The sequence below is a fragment of the Anas acuta genome, chromosome 8, assembly GCF_963932015.1.
Source record: "Anas acuta chromosome 8, bAnaAcu1.1, whole genome shotgun sequence".
Classification (NCBI taxonomy): domain Eukaryota; kingdom Metazoa; phylum Chordata; class Aves; order Anseriformes; family Anatidae; genus Anas; species Anas acuta.
Window position 1 is genome coordinate 22,094,870 of NC_088986.1, and position 21,504 is coordinate 22,116,373.

Below are 21,504 nucleotides of genomic sequence, written 5' to 3' on the forward strand. Positions count from 1 at the left end.
ACTGAATGTAATAGGGGAAGATGAGTGATAGATTGACACAATTAATTTCCATGTTCCCACTAGTCACATTGATTTTAGGGCATTCAGCCTTTACAAGTCTCTGAACGCCAGGGAAAACTTGGCTCTGATCTTGGCGGTAGAGGTCAAAAGGGTGCTCAGATCTTACGGGAGCTCGGCTGCTCCGATACCCTTCAGAGTTTTGACTCATGCCCCTACTCACACGAATCTAGGACGTGCCTCTGGGATTGCATTAGCTCAGGGAGAATCTACTGAGATGGTTGCGTGGGCACATCCCTGGTGCCACTTGAACACTCAGAGCTTTCTTGAGCCCACCTGCTTGGTTCCTCAGACTCGCTGTCCTCCAGACTGCTTAATTTGAGGTGCGCTTAATTTGCAGCTGTTTTACCACAACTCATCTTCTGCACAAATTCATTGTCTCAAGACTGAATGGGCTCTCAAAGATTTTCCTTTCAGCATAGACGTGCAGCCAAATGTCCTCCTTCCACCACCCCTTTTTTAAAGCAAGGACCCAAGGTGGGAGTCCAGATTGCTTTGGACACCAAAGCAGGTTGAACAGAGAAACAAATAGAGAAAAAAAAAGTCAAATCCATTCATCTCAGATCCCTTCTTGGAGCCAAGCCCACGGCATCCAGCACAAGCTGCTGTGCTCACCCACCTGCTCGCCACCCCACCAGGTCCCCAGGGATGCTCCTTCACTCTGCACCCCCTTTCCCTGCCCCTGGGCCACCCGGTCCTGCTCCATCCCTTTCCCCCCACCCCTCCTGCGTGCCCTGCCGTCGAACAATGCCTGCCCTAAGAAACCACCCCGTAGAAGCAGGCGAGCGACCGCGACAAAGCAGCCCTGCTATGCGCGGCATCCCCGCTCGCCAGCCAAGCCGGGAGATTCACCTGTGCGGCCCAGACAGTGAAGGATTGTTTGGAGCAAAACCACTGTGCAATCAAGTGGAGATAGCAGAAGCAACGGGGTCAGGCAGGCTGCCTGGGGCATCTTTCATCTCCAGCGTGGGGAGGTGGGGTGTAAAGCACGCAGCGGCCGGGGCCGGGGCCGGCTGAAAGGCAGCCTTGTTCTGCCAGCTATCTGCCATCTCTCTGATGTCACACGTCGCGTTCGGGCAGCTCACTTCAAAGGGCCCTTTCTCTTTCGGGTTTGGAGTTGGCTGTTTGGGGGGGTGATAGCCTGGCTTTCCCAAAAAAGCATTTTGCTGTGCAATAAAAAAAAAAAAGCTTGAAGAGCAGCCACCCAAGTTAACCCAGCTCAAGCAGGGTTGGGACAAGCGATGGGAAACCAAGGAGTCCCACTTTCCTGCTCAAGCTCTCTATGGGCAGTGGACTGGGACAGCTTTGGGACCAAATTTGCCTCCCCCAAACCCTACATGGGGCTCCCCTGGACCAGCATCCACCAAACACTTGCCACCAGGGAGCTCTGTGGCCTGGCTCCTGCCAGCCACACAGGTCCACTCTGCTTTTGGCTAGGGTTTCTTGGGCGACTTCAACCCCACCATCAAACCACGTCAAACACCTCCTTGGCCCAGAGCAAGAGGGTGACAGCACCCACCTCTGCAGCTCTTGTTGGGTGCCTGGAGGCACATTCTGCAGGAAGGAAGCCGAAACATCAATCGCACGTTGGCCATGTGAAACAGGACATCTTGCTGGGCTGCAGCCTCTTGTTGAACCATGGTGTCTCTGCCAAGCTGCACAAATTCATCCAAGGCTGTGCAGCAGAAAGATGTCATTTCAAAAGACTCTGGATGCAGTTACCTGCTGGGACAACGTGTGTCCCATCAAGCAAAACCTTGAGAAACCCAAAGAGGAGAAAGTACTCAGAGGCACTGTGGGAGAAAGACTCTGGCCAAAAACAATTTCCAGTTGTGGTTTTTTTTTTTTTGGTCCTAAGCATGCAAAAATTCATGAACCCTCCACTAAATACTAGGTGACATCTGCCTTTTTTTTTTTTTTTAAGGAGCCTGGCAAAGGCTGTTTCAAACTTTCCACATCTGGGTCAATTGGAAGCTATCCCACATAGTAAATATCTTCCTGCACATGCTATGCTTCCAGGATTTAGAAACTGAAAAACAAGCTGTGGGGTCAAAAAGGAGTGGGAGATGTGCTCGCACCCACAAGGGCACAGGGATCCTGGAGAGAAGCAGCTTAAGCTGCAGCACCATGCTGTTACCCGCATCAGCCCCATCACTGCCAGGGTGCAGAGGAATTCAGGACACTGGGGTTTCCTCCTCACACAACCCTTATTGGTTTTAATGCCAGTAATAGGGGAAGGTGCATCAAAACTCAAAGACTCAGTATAAGAAAAAAAATCACACGCAGATTCACCAGCCGTACTCAGGGTGCCTGGACCTCAGCATTCCTTGAGCATCCTTAAGCCTGCCTGACGGGCAACTGATGGCAAGCCTCACCTCTAAGCAATGCTGTGACCCTAGCCATCAGACAGCAGCCCCCGAGGGTGCCCCCAACCACCCCAACCTCCTCCCACACCCAGCTGCCTCCCCTGGAGGTGTCGGTCCCTCCTGCACCCTGGGGACCTCCAGCCCCAGGCATCCATCAACAGTGCCTCACCCCATAGGGAGAGGGGATGAAATTCACCTACACAGAGGTGAATTCACCTTCACAGAGGCTCTTTTGAGACCCTGTGGAGAACAATATCAGAGCCCCCAGAGGTCATTTCTTGACACTGACAGCTTGGAGAGAGGCACTCTCCATACCAGCACGGCAAGCAGCAACCTTTGCTCCCCAAACCGAGCGCCCGCGAGAGGATTTAAGGGACTGGCAGAATTTACTGGCAGGTATTAAAAGTTCACTGGGGCTGTAATAGCAATCTGTCAGCCCGCTGCTAATCCTTCTTGACAGAAACTTTATAAGAAGCTGAAGCGTGTTAAATAGTCCTGCAGTCTGAGCAGAGCGAGCTCGAGGAGGGCAGTTTGAACCCGCGGCTGCTTTCCCTTGGACCTGATGAAGAGCCCGAGGGGCAGGTCGGGGTTTGACTCTCACTTGCAAAAGCTGCTGCTCCCCTGCAGGAGAAGGAGCGGGGACCTTGAGAAGGCGACCACGCCACCCAGGCAGCAGCACCCCGAGCACCCCAGGGGCACGGAGGAGGCGATGCTCCTCGCCGCACAATAGCGGCTCTGTGCGCTCGCCCGGGAGGTGGGGAGGACTCGTGGGGACCGTCCGATGCACCTGCGCTCACCTTGGAGTCAGGAATGCGAGCAATTCACATCTGCAAATCCTGGGAAACCCATTAGCGATGAAACTGGAGCCGCTCACCCCGCGAGGGAAATCTGCCTGGGTCCGTGGTTTAAAGGGGCTGGGGTTTCAGCTGGGTATCACTGAGCCCTGGGTTGGGGCTATGGCGCACGGACGGGACACCAGGTTGTGTTGTCCCAGGAAAAACACCTTGGGCAGCCTCTCCTTGGATGGCTGAGCTGTTACCAGCATCACCCAGCTTCCCATCCACCTCCAAAATAAAGGGACAGCTCCAGGTGCACAGCAGGACGTGTTAGGGACCAGCAGCTGAGGTGCCACCTCCAGCGGGTCCCTGCACCAGCAGGGCTGCAGACACATTGCAGCAGCAAGTTCGTGTTGGCACTGCTCTGAGTGCTCCCCGCGGTCGGTTTGCCCTGGAGCAGATGGCAAAGTTTCATCACCGTCCCTATATTTCACTGCTCTGTTTCCCATGGACTTCCTGAGCCTTTTGCCTCTTAGCCGAGCTCCATCACCAACACACCCCATGGAGCAGAAAGCCCCACCAGGGTCAGTTATAGGGCAACTCAAGATACCTGCACAGAAAGAAGCTTGCACGTCCCTGCCCCATCATGGCCAGGTCTCCTGGTAGAGGGAAGGAACAAGCCAGCAGCAGACTCATGGGTCTCAGCTCAGCTGTCTGAAATTCACAGGTTCCTGGGGCAGAGAACCCTGCGGGGAAACCCCCCACCCACCCAGGCAGCCCCAAGCCCCATCCAGCCTGGCCTTGGGCACTGTCAGGGATAGGGCAGCCACAGCTCCTCTGGGCAGCCTGTGCCAGGGCCTCACCACCCTTATAATGAAGAATTTCTTCCTAAGAAGAACAGAAAGGCAGGAAAATTGCTGGGGAAGAAAGCCACCAGCCAGCCTTGCTGGGATGCAGAGTGGGACCTGCTACAGCAGCTAGGAGTGTATGTCCCAGGGGGGCTGCGGTGAGCACAAGCCCCCACAGCAGCACGGATTCAGGCAAGAAGGATGGATGAAAAACAGGTCATCCACTGGGTGCAGGGAGCCCAGCGACTGAAGCACCCCAAACAATCCCAGGAGAGCTCACAAATTGGCACGTCATTTATTTTTCCAAGCTCTCCTTCCCCCTAGCACACTGTCATCATCTTCCCCGGGCACAGAGCTGTTCCCAAGTAACCAGATCCCCCCCCCAGCCACAAAGCACCTACTGTACTCACCCCGATGCTATCGGCGGGGGCTGGCCCCGTGCACGCGGTCAGGCAGCACCTATAAGCTCGGGTGGCCTGGGGTTGTGGGGTGAAATCAGGCTCCTTCCTGCCCAAAACAGCTGCTTTGGGCCATCACGGGGATGCCCAGAAGTGCAGCATCCCTGCTGCTCATCGGTATTTCCTCAGGGAGCCTTTTCCCAGCACGGCCACAGGCGTTTGTCAGCTCCTGGCTGGAGGTGAGCTGCTCCTACCAACAGCAGGTTTTTGTTCCAGGGGAGGGAAAAATAAGCAAGTCAGGGAAACAGCTGGTAAACTGCAGGAATAATCAATTAAGAGGCAATTTCATCATCTCAAATCAGCTCGCTTGCACTTAAAAGCTTTCTGGAGCAAGTGATTAGCCTCTAATTGATGGGAACTGGAAGGCCCAGGGAAGAGGCAATGCAGCCCTTTTTTTTTTTTTTTTTTACAGCCATTTCTGGGTCCCGCAGTCCCCATGGTGCCCCACCACCACACAATTCCTCTGAGGACAGCACCCATCTTTGGGCTTCATTAGTCCAGCTCCTTGCCAGGCTCACTGATGCACTTCCCTGGGTTCCTTGCCCCCTCCCCATCTCACCACCGGATAACCCAGGAAAGGACCTGGGGCTGCATTTACTGGCTGCCTTTGCTGTTGTCCTTTAACCACCACGTCCAGGGCTCCTCCAGCTCCCCTCGCATGGGGTCTGTGCCCCAGCCCCCAGCCCCGTGGGACGCCGCTGGCCCTGCCTGCAGCAGCTCTCCTGCTGGCAGCCCCGGGATGTCACCGCTCCTTCCTCACCCCTCCGCCTACTCCGGGAGGAGACCAGGCAGCCAGCAGGCGGTTACAGCTTCTGGCAGGCTCCAGCTGATCCTTTTGGAAGGAGTTTCGCTGGTCTCCTCTTCCCGTGCTCCTCGGGGGCTCTCCAGTTACCTCCCAAATACCTCCATGTTCCCAACCACAGAGCCAAGCCCTCCAAGGCTGGGACACCAGCACGAGGTTGTCAGGACAACAGAACCAGCCACCCAAGGCACAGGCATTACGCTACAGCTTTACTTCCATGACCTCATGCTATATTTTCCATACGGTCCCTGCCTCACTCAGCAAACGGGTGGTTTTTCGCTATTTTCCATGTCCTCCTCCCGCGCACAGCCTCGGGGCCCTCCATGCTCACGTATTATTGAGTTGTGTTGAGCACAGGCTTGTTTCCTCGCAGATGCTCTCTGGGAAAGCACAGAGAAGCCGGAGGCTCCTAGGATACCTCCCTTCACAGCCCCTCTCCTCCCAAGCAGATATTATTGCATTTGTACTGCGAGGAACAGAGCACGAGCTGGAGCTGTTGGGGGCCAGCCAGTTTCTGCATCAACCTCAGATGCCAAAGATGTTCTGCAGAGCACCAAGCCTGCCGGGGCTTTCCAAAAGTCCTAATTAAGACTGGTCAATAAAGGGTCATTGGTTCTTTACCCCCATGTGAAGCCACCAAGCTGGTAAGGACACCAGGGTAGGTAAGGCCCAGTAGGCCTCACCAAGCTGGTAAGGCCTACTGGGGCTTGCCACCAGCTCCCCGTCTCTGTGCCGCAGGGTCTGTCAGCCTCATGATGCCCTCTGGCAGGGATTTTCTCTGCCCCCAGACTCTGATCCAACCTCCGAGCATCCTCCTGAATGAGCCCCCTGTTCACAGGGTCACCACAGGAGAAACCTGATCTCCCTCTGAAGCAGCAGCTCGGAGGGCCCGGGGCGCTGGGAAGCTGCTGTTCTTCACCAAAAGAGCTGTCAGTATTTGATCACTTGGAGTGTTTTGACACGGCTGTTGGTTGGATACACTCATCCTCAGCCTCTGAACTCACACATCAGCCTCCACGTCAGCACCCAGGAGGCGTACAGCCGAGATAACCTTTCCATGACCAACACCCTGCCACTGGAGGAATGGAGACAGGAATTTGGTCTGATCTCCACAAAAAGATAAGAAACCACGATTCACCTTTTTACACCTGAAGGGCTTTTCCTGACTTTCCATTGCAAGTCTTTACCATTTCATACTTTTTTTTTTTTAAAGGAGCTGATGCAGATGAGCTGTGGAAGAAAACTTAGCAAAGGCAAGCCTCAGACCTGGCCAGCTGGTGCTACCTGGGATCCTGCTCACACACCCACCATAAGGCTGAGGTGGTTTGAGCCACATCATGTGTCACAAGACAAGCATTTTCTGATGGCAGGTGACATCTTATGCCCAGAACAGCACCACTATAGATACCAGACATCTGGCAAGCGATTTCACTCTGGAAAGGTGACAGGAGCAACCCAAGCTTTGCCTTTTCCCCCCAGAAAAGCACCATTTACCACCTCCCAGGTTTGCTTTCAGGGAAAGACCCTGCCTGTGTCTTAAAGGATTTCCTAGAGCACCTCATCTACAAGGTCATATCCTTCCAGGCAGGTTTCTTCCTCCTGTGCCTGCACACTGCAGGTTGCCTACAAATACCTGGAAACACCACCCAGGTGCAAACGCAGCCAATATGGGCCAAGTCCATTTTGAGTTTCTTTGCAGTCTGCCCCAGGATCCCGTCCCATCCATTCACAAAGACCAACTTAATTAACATAATATCACTCAGAGCTAGCTCGTTCCTGCCTATCAGTATCATCTAATCAGTGTCCTCAACTGAAAAGCAATCTCTGGCTTGATCTTGGCCACTGAGCAGGGCCTGAACAGAGAGGGCTTTGTTCACTGAGCCACTAAAGATATGAAGATTGGCTCCCAACCCCTTCCTGCCATTGCCCTTGCTTGGAGAGCAACACAGAGCCTTTTTTTTTTTTTCCCCAAATGTCAGACCTTGCTCTTTTCTCCCTGGGTTTGACAAGAAGCTGTCGTTCACCCTAGGGCTGAGAGGTGGCTTGGGCACGGAGCACAGCATGGCAGAGCAACACCACAGGCATCCAGCCCAGGATCCCACAACCCACAAGAAGTCATTTGCCACAGCATCTCCATCCTTCACCTCAGGAGACAATGCTCAGATGGCTTTGCTTTGGCAGGGTCAGTCCCCAGGCTGAAATAAGGCACAGCAGAGCATCACAGCCAGAGGAGATGAGGACTCGTGTGGGCATTGCACCGTTACCACAAGGACTGTGCCAAGTACAAGCCAAATGCAGAAAAAGGCAGGTTTAAGACCATGAACTCTGCTAATTTTGCTAGATGACATCCTGCCCACTTCCACAATACCAATCCTTCCCCCAAAACATACATATCCACTCTCTATATAATCATTTTATAAAAGTATATGCACACACTTTAAGATACTGTTATTATATTGTCATTATATCATTGCAAGACTTTAAAAGAAGTAGGCAACCAGCCTGTGTGACATGGGTTTTATGGGGGGGGGGGGGGGGGGGGGGGGGGGGAGTATTTTGGAAGTAATCTCATAAGGATAAATTGATAGGTGGGCTGACGGAAAGCAGACTGATGGAGGTGAATGTTTTTCAAATAGGAGATGGCTGTGGGTGGAGAAGACAACCCTTTTATCTTTAAACCATTTTTTTCCCTAAGAAAAATATTAAAATTATGTTTTAGGAAACATGAAAGCGAGGAGAATTTTTAAAGCAATTTTAATGATTAATAATGAAAATATCCTTTTTTTTTTTCTATTGTAAACCCAGCTGGTGTTAACCCAGCCATTAGCTACACCTGGATCCTACAAATCAGACTCATGCTGGCTTCACAGCCCACAGCAGCTCCTCCACACCACCCATACTCTATCCTTTCCCCAAGCAGAGCACATCCTCACCTTCATCCCACAGCGAGTACCATCCTCACCCTGACACTCTCTGCCCCACTAACACCATCCAGACTTTCCCCAAGACCACCAAGCAACAGAAAAACCCCAAGCAATAGTTTTCCAACCCATCCATACCAGCAAAGCCCAGCCACCTTCCTAGAGCAGGAAGATGGAGCAGGGACCCCATCCCAACATCCAATTCCCTCTCAGAAAGAGCAGGGCTTTAAAAACATGAATCTTGGCCACAAGCACCTACCTTGCTGTCCTTCACAAGACCTCAAATCAGGCCATGCAGCTTCCTAGGGCACATCTTCTCACCTCCTCCCAAACCCAGGCAGCCTGTGAGTCCTGTTTTTATAGGGTTTTGCTCTCTCTCCTGCAACACCTTCACCTGTGACTCACTAATTACATCCCAAACGAGCAAGCCAGCACAGCTGAGATACCTCTGCTGGAGAAGACCTCGCAGTTCAATGCAGCTCATTTAACCCTCTGTGGAAAGCTCGACATTTGTTCCATTTTCCTCCATGCTCGATATTTGTCCCATTTTCCTTGTGTGTGCTCCAGCCTCATGTTAGAGGCAGCACAGGCCAGAGAAGGGCTCAGAGGTTTGTAATAAAAATGTAATTGTCAAGAGAAAATGGAGCCTGTGCAGTGATTAAAAATTAGTTGTTAATTCAGTGGGCACCAGTGAGATTTGTGTCACCTTCCACAGCCACCCACCTCCGTCCGTCGGCCAAAAAGGAACCTCCAAGGTCAATGGAGTGACAAACCAGAGAATATTTGATATCTAAAACCCAATGAGCAGATTTCCCATATAGAAAAGAAAAGAAGAAATAAAGAAATAGAATAGAGAAAATAGAAAATTTCCGATATATTTTCCCTTGCTGACTTGGGAGATTATCCAAACCCATTCCCTCCTGAGTTGATGTGACACACAAGAAGAGACCAGGCATGTTTGGTGTGTTTTTTTTTTTCAGAGATTTTTTTTTTTTAATTTCACCTTGCTACGCGATTCCTGTCGGTGCCTCAGCACCTCCCACCGGGCCGGCCGCCTCCAGGCCCCGCTACATTCAGTGTCAGGCCGTACGGGGGCCACGCGCCGGCATTTCGAGCCTCACAGTCACTTGCACGTCTTTACAGGCGGTCGCTTACATCGTTTGGGAACAGCAGCACAAAAGGACACAACGCATGGAAACGAGAGGGGGATGAGGTGAGGGTCGGCTGAGAGCTCAGCCTGGAGGAGAACTTGGAGAGGTGGACCCGCACGTGGGGTGGGAGGCGCAGGGCTCCTTCCTCCTTCAGACAAGGGGTGGTGGCGTGGGCTGGTGGCTCCTGGAGTCAGGACAGCACCTCACACCTCTCCAGCACCCGTATCTGAGGGTTTGGGATGGGTCTCTGGTCAGGGAGAGAGTTGGGGATGTCCCCGAATTCCAGCACCGACCTCCCAGCCACCGCGAGTGGCAAGGACGGGACGTGGCCACCTCGCTGTCCCCACCGACCTGCTGGCGGAGGAGCTGGTCCCTGCCGTGGGGTTCAAAAGCAGTGGGGCAACCTGAGAGCACCAAAAATAACTGGCCCCGAAACCCAGACCTACCGCCTGACACGAGCCGGTGTTCCTGCCCTGCCACCGGGCTTTTGCAACCTAAACGTGGCGTTTATAAAAAGTAAATTATCTCATCTCATAACTTAAGTGCATCGAGCATTTCCTTAAATACGGTTCGCGCTGAAAATAAAGTTACTTTTGCTGTACAGTAAATTTCTGATAGACTTAGGAATAAACTTTGTGGGTACAACAACCCGGAGGGTGCGTCCGTGGGGGACGCCACCGCGCACGGCCGCACGGCTCCGCTCACGCGCGCGTGCCCACACACACAAACACACACACACAGCCCCGTCCCGCCGCACGGGGGGACGTCTCTAGCTTTCTATATTCACGTGGGAATTTGAAAACCAACCCGCCAGCTGCCAGACCCACTCCTGCCCCTAACCCTAGGATTTCCTAAGAGAAACGTGAAACTACGCAACCCAAAACTCGCTGGGTCCCTGGGCATCCCGAGCTACAAAACGCCGCGTGCCGGCCTCCCGTCGCGGGGCTCCGATGCGCTCAGGAGGTGAAGTAGGAGCTCTGCATGGAGTAGAGGTGGTCGATGGGGTTCCCCACCCGCGCCTGCAGTGGCCCCGCGTCCGCCGTGGCGAGGAAGCAGTCGCCCAGGTTGCTCAGTGAGGTATCGTCGCTGTCCATGTCGTGGAAGAGGGGCTCGGCACCTGGGGAAGCAGGAAAGGAGCAGTGTTGGAGGGGTGCTGTGTGCTGCTGCAGATCCTAGAGCACCGTATCTCCTCCTCCACCATGTCCCCGAGAGCCTACTGAGATGGTTTGGGGATGCTGGCACACCTCGGGGAAGAGGGAGCTGTAAATCATACGGGGTGGCACCTTTGGGGAGGTGGTGGCACCTTTGGAGAGATGGTGGCACCACCAGGGAGGAGGTGACACCACCAAAGACGAGGTGACACCACCAGGGAGGAGATGGCACTCCTGATTTTCCCACCACACCTTTGGCTTTGGCTCCAGCTCCATCAGTGGGATGCTTTCATGGTGCTGGCCACCCTGGTGCCCCCACTTCTGCAGTGTAAGGATTTAGGGGAGCGGGGGCTGCCGCCTGCCCAGAACTTGCTGCACCCCCATCACACAGCCCCCATTTTGACAGAGAGAGGGCAAGAAAAAAGCCCCGGGGAGGTTGCAGACATGCCCCTTTCTGCAGCCTTACCGTAGGGGTGCATGTGGTCTCCGGGCATCTGCGGTGGAGTGAGCCCTTGCCGAAAGGGGTCGGAGCTGTAGACGCCCTGCTCCATGCCCAGGAGCTGCTGCGGGGGGGGCAGAGCGGTGTAGGGGTTCATGAGCCCCTCCAGCCCCCCGCTGCCACCACCGTTGGGCTGGGCTGGAAGATAAAAATGAGCTGCCAGTGAGGCTTTTTTGGGGGGGAGGCTTGGGAAGCAAGAGGAGAGGGCATTTTGGGGTGTGGGGATGTGGAGAGCTGGGTACCTGAGCTCAGGCGCTGCGTGTTTTGCTGGTCCTGCTGCTGCTGCTGCTGCCTCCTGGCCAGCTTCTTCATCTGGGCGAGAAGAAGGGGAAAAAGCAGGGGGTGGCAGCATGGCCACGGGAGGGGGCGGGAGGGGGCCCCTGCACCCACCTTTGCTCTCTGGTTCTGGAACCAGACCTGCACCACGCGGACGCTCAGCCCCGTCTCGGCCGCCAGCGTCTCCCGCACCTAGAGGGAGGGAGGACAACATCTCAGCGGGCCTCACACGGCTTTGGGGGGGATTTGAGGAGGGGGCAGAGCCCTTGCCCAGCCTCCAGCCACCCCGTACCTTCCTGCAGGGCTTGGAGGAGACCTCGAAGGACGCCTTGAACGCCCTCCGCTGTTGCGTGGTCAGGATGGTGCGGGGCCGCTTGGGTCGCTTGTGGTCCTTCCCCTCCTCAGCTCCCTTCCCTGAGGCTGGGCCCAGTTTGCAGATGCTGTCTTCATCATCACTTTTGCCTTGGGGAGGGGTAAAAAAAAAAATATTTTTGCCTTTGCACCCTGGTTTGGGGTGACCACCCAAATCCCCCCCAGTCCAGGATGCGATGAGCTCATTTGGGGGGAGACAGAGCCTCTCTAGATCAAGCAAATGATGCCCAAAACCACACCACCATGATCTGGGAAGGAGAAAAACCCACTCCAAGCATCCCCCCCTCCTCGCCATCCCCCCCAACACCTGCTCCCCAAATCCCTCCGTGTGTCAAAGGAGAAGCGGAGCCGGATTTGGCGGGGTATTACTTTTAATTAACTCTCCCTTTCAAGCCTTCACCCGAACGAGGGGGGGAAATTAATGACTGTCTGGGGCTGCCCCTGACGTCACCCGGGAAGGGGCCGGGGCGGGGGACTTTGTGCGTGCCCCCAGCCCGACCCGCCGGCACGGGGGGGCCAGCGCGGCCACAGCGGGGCCAGGACATTCCTCGCCTGGGAGGATTTAGGGAGAGGAGAAACGTTAGGACGCTTTTAATTGGAAACCGGGGTCCTCTTTCAGAGGGGCTTGTTTGCTTAGGCTGGGCCGGGAGGGGGGGTTTCGGGGGAGGCAGTAATTGAAGCGAGGGTTGGGGAGATTACGGGCAACATATGGCTGGCTTTTTATCGGCGCTTTCTCATAAAGTGGCCTTTGGTGTGCGTGGAGGCTGGGGGAGGGAGGCTGGGGGGGGGTTCGGGGGAGGCTGGAGGCTCACATCGCTGGTGGAGGGCAGCCGGGGCTGGTACCCCGGCGGGGACACACGGATATGTTGGGGGACACGGTGTGCAGGGGGCAAAGCCGTGGATCTGGGTGCGCACCTGGGCCAGGGGTGCCGGGGTTTTGTGCTGGGTTCCCCGCCAGCCAAGGGGTTGTGCTGCCCTTGTGACTCCTGCACTGTCCCTCTGCATCCCTCCGCCCGGAGCTTCCACCAAAATATGCTTTTTTCCCCGGGGATTTCTGCTATTAAAGCCCTCGGCTTGGCCAGAGGCGCTGGAAGTGGGGCTGGCCGCGGGCCGACGAGTCGCTGGGGAGAAAAAATTCCCCAACCTTTCCCAAACTGCCCTTTTCCCCCAGTAGGAATAAACCCAAAATGCTGTGGGACCAGAGGCCAATTCAATCCTTTTCCTGCGTGATGTTTCCTCCTCGGTTCCTATTTTAACCGGGAGGCTTTGCATCTCCCACAAGGCAGAACTGCGTCTCCCGGACGCACTTTCCCAGGGCTCCCAGCACAGCAGCCCCACTGCTTTTTACTTTTTGTTACCATCGCTGCTATTTGGAGGAAGGATTTATTAATTTTTTTTTCTAGGTTCTGGCTGTGGAGGATCATGATATTAAAGACCTGGGGCAATTCCTGCTCCACCCCCACTGAAACCATCCCTGTCCTCCCCGTTCAGAGGTAAACCCTTCCCTCTGCAAAGCAGATTTTCCTACAATATTGTTTTTTTTTTGGTGAAGAGTGTGATTTGGGAAGTGCCAACCCCATCTTCAGGGATATCATTAAGAGAGCGATTTCTGCTCACAGCTCATTTCCCATTTTCCTCTTTTTTCTTCCTAAATGTGTCTTCCCGGGAACCATTCAGATTTGCATCGGCTGCACATTTGGATTTAAGCGCTGATCTGCTGCTCTGGGCAACCTGCCCTCATTAACAACCAGAAAGACCCCCCCGAAGGTGACACCGCGGGGATGCCACCCCCTTCCCTATCCCCGCAGTGTCCCAGTGCTGGCTCTGCCTTTCCCTTCCCACCACGGGACCCCGGAGCAGGAGCAGCGCGTCGGGGCGATGCTGCGCCGGGCGCGGGCGGCCCCCTTACCAGAATCCGACAGAGCCGGGCTCACCAAGCTCAGCAGCTCCCGCTCCTTCTCGTAGTCGCCCTTACAGAGCAGCTGCCCTTCCTTCAGCACGAACTCGTCGCCCTTCTGCAGGCGCCGCTCGCAGACGCAGCAGCAGAAGCAGCGCAGGTGGTAGACGCTCTTCTGGGCGCGCATCACCAGCTCGCTGGGCGCGATGGTCTCCAGGCACCCGGCGCACTTCACCGCGAACAACCTGCATGGGGAAAGCAAGGGGAGACCCCGCTGGGATGCCCCGAGGTGCCACGGCTGCAGCCAGGGGGTGGCACGGTGTTGGGGCACCCTGGGGACCCGTGGTGGGGCTGGGGGGCATCGGCACAGGGGGGATTTGTCACCGCTGCCGTGCTTTGGATGTGCCGAGGGGAGGCACAGGGTGGTGCTGGCTCCCCACGGTGACCAGGAGTGGGCTGCAGGCTCACCCTGTGCCAGCAAGGGATGCTGGTTTGGGTCAATGCTGGTATTTTTGGTGAACCACAAATGCAGCCAAAGGGTGAAAATCCCAATGATCGGATGCTCTGGGTAGAAAGCAAGCAGGCATCAAACCCAAGAGCCCGGCTACCAGCATGGGACGTGGGACACACCACCTACAGGAGGTCTAGAATAACAATAATATGATAATAATAATGCTGGCTTGAGAGGGCTTAGAAGGACCTGGTGCCAAACCTGCTTGGGATATTTCCCCCAGTATCGATTTTTGGAGGTACCAAAGCAGAACGTCTTCACCACCCCCAATATCCGTGCTTTTGGCCTGGATCCCATAAAGAAAAAAAAATCTCTGTTTACCCAGCCTCGTCCTAAATATCTGTGGGAACTGGACATTATTATTCCCCTGCCTTAATGACTTTGGCCCAGAAAGAGGAGGCAGAAGTCAGCACACATCCTGCGGGGGTTATCTGCGAGCATCCCCGGGTCCCAGCGCCGCTCCCTGCCCCGATCACCCCCTGGTCCCCATCGGGTGCCTCGCCCGGGGGGACCTGCCCAGGCAGCTCACAGTGCTGCTTTGCTGAAGTTCTTCAGGCCTGCAGTCCGTAGCTGAAGTATTTTATTGTTTTTAATGAAAAAAAAAAGGCACCAAGCTCTGGTTAAATAATTCAAGCAATGCTCGGTGTCCTCTGCCCGGTTCCCTCACCCCTGAGTTATCCCAGGGCATGGACCTGCCTGCCCAGAGCCTCCGAGCACAACGTTTTCAACCCTGATTTTTTGGGACGGTTACCAACAAAATAAAAAAAAAAAAGACATAGGAAATGCGAAGTGCTGAGTCAGCCCTGGTGCAATAAGGAGAGGAACAGATGTACGCAACAGCTTCACAGCAAAACCACCCGAAAAAGGGGGAAAAAAAATAAAAAGCTTTATATATTGACGTTTTTATGAGCTTGATAGCACATAAAACATGGAGGCGGGAGGCAGAGCGAGGCACGCTCGTATCTTTGTGCCCCGGAGGCATCCCCCAAGAGTCCCAAAATGCATCGGCTTCATCCTTCACCCCGGGTCCTCTCCTCTTCTTGCAGCCCGGAGGAACGTGGGCTGTGTCAGCGCCGCGCATTTCTGCTGGGTATTTCCTTACATCTCCTTCGTGGCAGAGTGGAGGCAATTTGTAGGCAGGGGGCAACGCGTTCTCATCCTGCTTAAATAAAGTTTAAGCCCTACCTGGTGGGACTGCTGAGTGTTTTCGGTCATAAAGCACCGATGAGCTATTCAGTTAGTGCTGTCTAATCTTCGCGAATGAATGTGCCCCAAATATCTGTTTTCAGTGCGCCGATTAGAAAGCAACAAAGCCGTGCCAATTAGGCACATCAGCACCCACTGAAGAGGGGATTTGTCTGAGCTCAAAGTGTTCAGCACGCTGCAAAACAGGAAGGCGTGAGGTTTGGGTAGATGGCTGCCTGATACCGGACACTTCAGGCTGTGCTTAGGGCCCTGGATAAAGGACAGTTCCCAAAGCGCTCCCACTTTGGGAACAGTGGTAGCTTGGTAAAAGCCTCAGCAAAATACTGGCAGTGAGTATTTGTAAATTTTGAAAAATATTTAACTTAGGGAGAGTTGGAACAAAGGTGTGGTGGTGGAAGCGATTTTTATCCCTGCACGTGATCCTTTGTTTCTGATTTTCTGAGCGTTCTCTTTCCTCTCTTGATTAATCTGTATTAAAATCTGAATTAAAAAAAAATAAAAATGAAAAAAGGTCCTTTTTGAAATGACAGTCTCCAGTTTTGAAACAGAAAGGTGGTGGCGGTGTGTTTCAAGAAAATATCGAAAGGAAATATTTTGCCATTTCCAGAATCGAAACCTTTCTGCCTGAAGACCCCCGAGAGAGCGAGATGACATTAAAGGCACCCCCTCTTCTTCGGAGACAAAATCCAACTTTTCATTTCCTATTCCCGGAGAAAAACATCTCGCTCTTCTGCTTCTGGCCTCCCCATCCTCGCAGCATCACCGAAAGCCGGCGGCTTCGACACGTGGCCAGAGCCACCCGTGGGGCAGCACATCGTGCGTCCCGCCTCGCGCATCCCACATCCCCGGCCCAGGTGCTCCCCATCCCTGTCGGGTGCTTTCCCATGGGGCTGTCGGAGCAGGGAACGGGGCTGGGGAGCGCCTGCCTCCCCCTCTTTCTGCCTTTCTGCCGAGGTGACACAATGAAAGGGGCTCTGATTGACGGGCGCTTCCCGGCTGCTGTCTGTCTCCCGGCCGCCTGCGTGCGCCGCATACAAACGGGGCCCACAGAGCCCCCCCGGGGGGTGGCGGGGGTCAGGGATGGTGATATTAAATACTGACGGACAAATCCCAAACGCTGCGGAGGTTTCTTTCACCGTGGCTCTTCCTGAAGTGGAGATATTGGAGTCCCAGTGCTTGCCAGGCTGCTCCACAAATGGGTTTGCTTCTCCCCGGATGCTCCTTGCAGCTTCTGCGCTGCCGTCCCCGGCCATCTCCTGCCCCAAGGGCCATCCCTAGGGCAGGAGAAGCCTCCCCAGCAGGCACAATGACACGTTCACCCATCCCGGCTCCTCCGAGAGGGGACGGGTGCGTGGGGACAGCAGGACGAGCCAGCAGCCCCGCTCCGTGCGCGGGACACAGGGGGATGCCGGCGGCGGGGCTCGGTGCCGCCAAATTGAGATGTCTTGGCACCCGGTCCCCTTCTCACTCACTGTCACCCCTCGGAATGGGGGACAGCAGGACAGGGGACATGGAAAAATGCCAGTCGCTGTCAACCACGCATCCAGCCCCCGGGGCTGGGCTGGGACGTAGCTGCTGTCCTGGTGCCACCTGGGCGCACCGGGACCAGTTTTGGTCCCCAAACCAAGGGGTGTCAGGGGAGCAGCGGTGTTGCTCACCCACCCCATCCCTTGTGCCCCCTCTCCACACACCCCAGCTCCCTGTGCCACGTTGGGGACGTCCCCGGGCTGTCCCCTGACCCTTCCCCGTCTCCTGGCTCCCTCCCCCCGAGGCGGACAAGTGTTCGCTTTACTGCCTGGCAACGGCGCCCGGGCTAAGCTTGCTAAAATATGAGTGGTTTTTGGCCGGAGTACCAGAAGGCTGCAGTCCTACAGAGAGAAAAAAATTGAGCACTCCATGCCATGGCTCCAGAAAGGGGGAGAATTAGATTTCACACCGAGCAGGCTGGACCATGGCATTCTTTAGTTAATGCTTAACAAACGCCCAAACAAAAGCGGCCAACTTAGCTGCATGTTTGTAAAATGTATTCTCAGCAGATTCGGGTTTATTGGAGAATTCGCTCGCTTTGCAGCAAGTGCCGTTTCCCTTTTTTTTTTTTTTCGGTTTAATTTCCCTTCTCCTCCCCCCCTCCCCACCCCCGGCTCCAGCTCCTCTCCTTTCTGCTGGCGGGATGCAGCCTCTGATGCTGTGAGGGGATGTAGCAATGGGGCTGCGGTGGCAATGCTGCCCCTGGGCATTCCCACGAGCCCCCCGGGTGCAGCCTGGCCCCCATGCAGCTGGGGATGAGGACCCCAAAAAGCCAAAGCCTTTGGGGAACCCTCTCCCAAATTTCTGCCACGCAATGCTGATTTCTGGGGACCCCTCCTCCATAGTATCCTGCAGCATCACGCAGGGTGCTGGCCCCATCAAACAACTCAATCCATTGGTTTTGCAGGCAGGAGGGACACGGGGAGCAGGGGGACGCACAGCTCGGTGCCCAAACCCAAAATCATCCCGATGGACACGATCCAGGGACGTTGCCCCCACCAGCCCACATCACGGCGGCTCTGCAGCACGGCCGCCCACCGAGCTGAGTTTCCAGCCGCCTCCCCTCCATGCCCCCAAGAAAACAAGCATAATTGAAAAACCACAATATCACTAGTCAAATTTAATATTGAGAAGGAGCGAGCGGGAGCCAGAGGTCAGAATTAATTACACCCCACCATATTTCAGCACGCTGCCGCGGCTCCGTGTCCTTTCCTAGGGGAGCAGCGCTTCCACGGAGAGGTCGACAGACATTATTAGAAAGGACTGATTTAAACGTACCCCCAGGAGCTTTTCAGCTTGTCTCTTCAGAGCCTTTGTTTGTACCGAGATTAATGGGGAGGCAAATGATGGAAAAGCAAAGTCACCACGAGCGGGAGGATGCGCCACTGCCACCAGCAGCCGCTTTCGGCCGGCTTTGTAAGCGGGGCAGGGTGACCGGTGCTGCTCGTGCCACTCATTTTGCAGACTAAAACGTGATTATCTCAAAACTCTTTTATTTTTATTTATATTTTTTTCTGCTTTCCAAGAAATAGAAATTCTGTCTGACCCCCCTGAGAGCTTGTTTTCCTGCCCCGTGGGGATTTTTTACACCCCCGCTGCTTTTTCGGCGTGCTGTGCCACCGTGGGGGAAGGAGCCGTTTCCAATCCCTTTTGGGTTAGGCTGTGCCCCCCCTGCATCACACCACATTTCCTACATCTTTCTTTCTTTCTTTTTTTTTTTCTCTGCATCTTTCACAAAACTCCCGTAATAAAAAACGAAAATAGAAAAAAAAAAAAGGGAGAAAAAAAAATGGGAGAAAAAAAATGGGAGAAAAAAAATGGGAGAAAAAAAAAATGGGAGAAAAAAAATAATTAAAAAAAAAAAAAGGAAAGAAAAGCTTTCTATTTTCTGTTCAGAATTTCAAAAGGAAGGTTAATAAAAAAAAGAAAAGGAGGAAAAAAAAGAAAGGCACTTAAAATTCACGGGGATTTTAGGGGCAAGCGCGCGCTCGCGGGCAGCCAATATCCTGTTGCGCTGCCGGGCGCTTCCCAACGCTCCGGCGGCTGTAAAAACCGCTCGGCTGGATGAAATCTAAACAGAATCAGCTAAGCCCAAAATAGAGGCCAGCTGCTTCGGACCGGCTCGGCAAACTGTTATCAGCCTCCCGGCGTGGCTCTATCTTGCATTTCCACGTGCTGGTTTTGCATCTTGCATTTCCAAAAGCGTTTTGCACGAACATCGCCCGCGCGCGTTGCCACGGTGGTGTTGGGGCTGTTTTGTTTTTTTTTGTTGTTTTTCTGACATTTTTTCAATGGAAAGCAGCTGTTGTGGTGAGGCCAGCGAGGCAGCTGCGGGGCCGAAGCTGCGGCGCACATCGAGGTGTCTCCGAAGAGGCATCCTTCATTCATAGCTGCGTGCACTAGAGAGCACTGTAACATGTGGTTCGGCGCAGTTTGGTGACTGCCCGGCTAAACGAGCGGGCTGCAAATGCCAGAGGAATATGCTCTGGAATGAATGGAAACATCCATCTGAAGAGACATTAAATTTAAGCCATCTTTTCTCCCCCCCCCCACTCCGCCGATCTCGTGTTGCAGCCCTCTCCTGCGGGGATGCTCGCAAGAAAAACAAATCCTTCGCTCGCGTCCTGCAGGGAGAGCAGGGTAAGGGCAGAGACCCTGCAGCAACCCGCTCCCAAATCACACCCCGTGTGCCAGAAGCCAGAGCAGTTTTGTGGTTTGGGCTGGGCAGCCCTGCCCCGTCCGGGCATCACCTCCCCAGAGGCGCTGAGCATCCTGGAGGAGCACAGCCCTGTGCTAAACAGGATGAAACCCCAGGAAAATTGCACTCCTGAGTGGTTACAATTCGCTTTCTACCTTGGAGCTTTTTGCTCCTTGGTTTGGAGAAGCCAGGGAGCAGGGACAGTCTGTTTTCAGCCACCAGCCTCTCCAAAATTCAATAGTACCCCCATGCAAATCCAAATCTTGGTGATTTCTGCACGGCAGCTGCATTTCAGGCTGGCCTCAGCAGCCATAAATGCCAAAATAAAGGCTCTCAGCGATGCCAGAGAGCGAGAAGCAGCCCCAGACCCTGACACCAACCAGAGGAGTCAGCGCCCATCGCAGGGGGAAGGTGCTCGGGGGGCTCCAAACCAACCCGAAGGGGCTTCCCCGTCAAATCAGTTCCCTTCCTTTACTTGTACACAACACCCCACGCAATATTTCATAATATACAACCTGTAATCGTATATATTTATATACTTTATATATATTTATGTAGTATAATTAAATAATTACGTTAGGCTGCAAAAGCAAACAAGCTTTCTCTAGGAAACAGGTTCCTGCCTCTCGTTTGCTCTGGGTTATCGCAGCCCTTCCCAGCAGCCTCCGGCGGCCGGCGAGGCAGGATATTACTTTGTTGCTTATTCATTTTATTGCTTCTCCTCTCTAAATATTTGCTTGGCAGGGAAAGGATTCCCTTTACACAGTATCTGTTTTTTACAGGTCAATTGAATTTCTGGCTCTCGCAATCCCTCCCTCCTTCCAATCGCGTTTGCAAAACAAATATTGGTTGTACCAATTAGCTGCTGGCCCCTCGCGGAGGCGGCTCGGCGCCTTCGGCCGTGCTCGAGGAGGCTCTCCTGGCCCCAAAACGCACCGTGGGGATGTGCTGGATGCATCCAGCAAGCCGGGAGCCCGCAGAGGGGCAGCCTCAGGGCTGTGCGAGCCCCCCGCTGCGCCTTCCCCTAGGTACAGCCTCTGCAAGGCACCGGCAAAAAGGAGGTTGCCCGTCCCTCTGGTCACAAAGCAGGAACTTTGAAGGGCATTGAATTGATGCTGCCATGTCCCTTTGTGGCTCCCCATGTGCGGCAGCCGGCCTGAGACACGTGTGAAATACCTCGTGCTGCTGTTCACTCTGGAACCTAATGACTGCCACCAACGGAGATTACAAACGCCCCCAACAGCAATAACAAATGTGTCTGGGTGGATTAAATCTGTTAACCCCCAAAGCCACTCACCCAACAGAGCATCAGAAACAACGTTTCTTTCCCTGAAACACCACACACATCAATTTGGGACAGGCATGGGGTAAGACTCCACAGTCCCCCAGAAATCAGGCACTCCTGTTAGTGCTGGTTTTTTTTTTTGTTTGTTTGTTTTTTGTTTTTTGTTTTTTTGCAGGGGATGGGTACGCTTCTCCTGCCTGTCCTTCCAACTTCTCACTCCTGAAATTTGGCAGATATATATATATATATATATATATATATATATTTTTTTTTTTTTTTTTTTTTTTTATGCTTTTAGGGTCTGCCTGCACATAAGCTGATCCCACAGGAGCCGTGCCGGCGCAGGCGGAGGTGCCGGGGCGGCCGCATGCGTTGGGAGCACACTGCTAAATCTGTCCTGCCCGTGCCAAAATTCACAGCCTGAGGCCAAGGCACGGGAGGGGGGACACCACGGCAGGGGGCGAGGGCACGGCGCCTGGCACCCACCGTGTCCGTGTAGGGCAGCCCCAATCCCCCTCCTGCGCACCGAGCGCATCCCCTCTGACCAGTGCCATCCCCGAGGAGACGACACCACGGTACCGCCGGCCCCCAGCCCCATCCCCGAGCCCCCTGAAGGTCAGCACCAGCGGCATGCCCACCACAGATGGTGCTCGGCTCCCCGTGGGTCCCGCCGGCCCTCGGCCACAGCTGGGCGAACAATTCG

At 54.4% G+C, this 21,504-nt stretch overlaps 1 protein-coding gene and 1 long non-coding RNA gene across 3 annotated transcripts in view; both read right to left on the reverse strand.

Moving 5' to 3' along the window:
- Positions 1 to 1,888: 1,888 nt before the first annotated feature.
- On the reverse strand, positions 1,889 to 8,557 carry LOC137860513 (uncharacterized). Its single transcript, XR_011098974.1, has 3 exons — positions 8,488 to 8,557; positions 4,458 to 4,695; positions 1,889 to 3,650 (listed from the first exon to the last, which is right to left on the reverse strand). It is a non-coding gene; the product is annotated as an uncharacterized lncRNA (long non-coding RNA).
- A 644-nt stretch (positions 8,558 to 9,201) lies between these two features.
- Positions 9,202 to 21,504, reverse strand: part of LMX1A (LIM homeobox transcription factor 1 alpha) — a 29,979-nt gene continuing 17,676 nt past the window's right edge. For both annotated transcript variants that reach the window (XM_068690718.1, XM_068690717.1), the window contains exons 3-8: positions 13,587 to 13,819; positions 11,598 to 11,767; positions 11,420 to 11,497; positions 11,272 to 11,341; positions 10,997 to 11,167; positions 9,202 to 10,496 (exon numbers count right to left, since the gene is read on the reverse strand). In XM_068690718.1, coding sequence (XP_068546819.1) covers positions 10,336 to 10,496; positions 10,997 to 11,167; positions 11,272 to 11,341; positions 11,420 to 11,497; positions 11,598 to 11,767; positions 13,587 to 13,819 — 883 coding nt within the window. In that variant the 3' untranslated portion in view covers positions 9,202 to 10,335. The remainder of the gene's footprint in view (positions 10,497 to 10,996; positions 11,168 to 11,271; positions 11,342 to 11,419; positions 11,498 to 11,597; positions 11,768 to 13,586; positions 13,820 to 21,504) is intronic.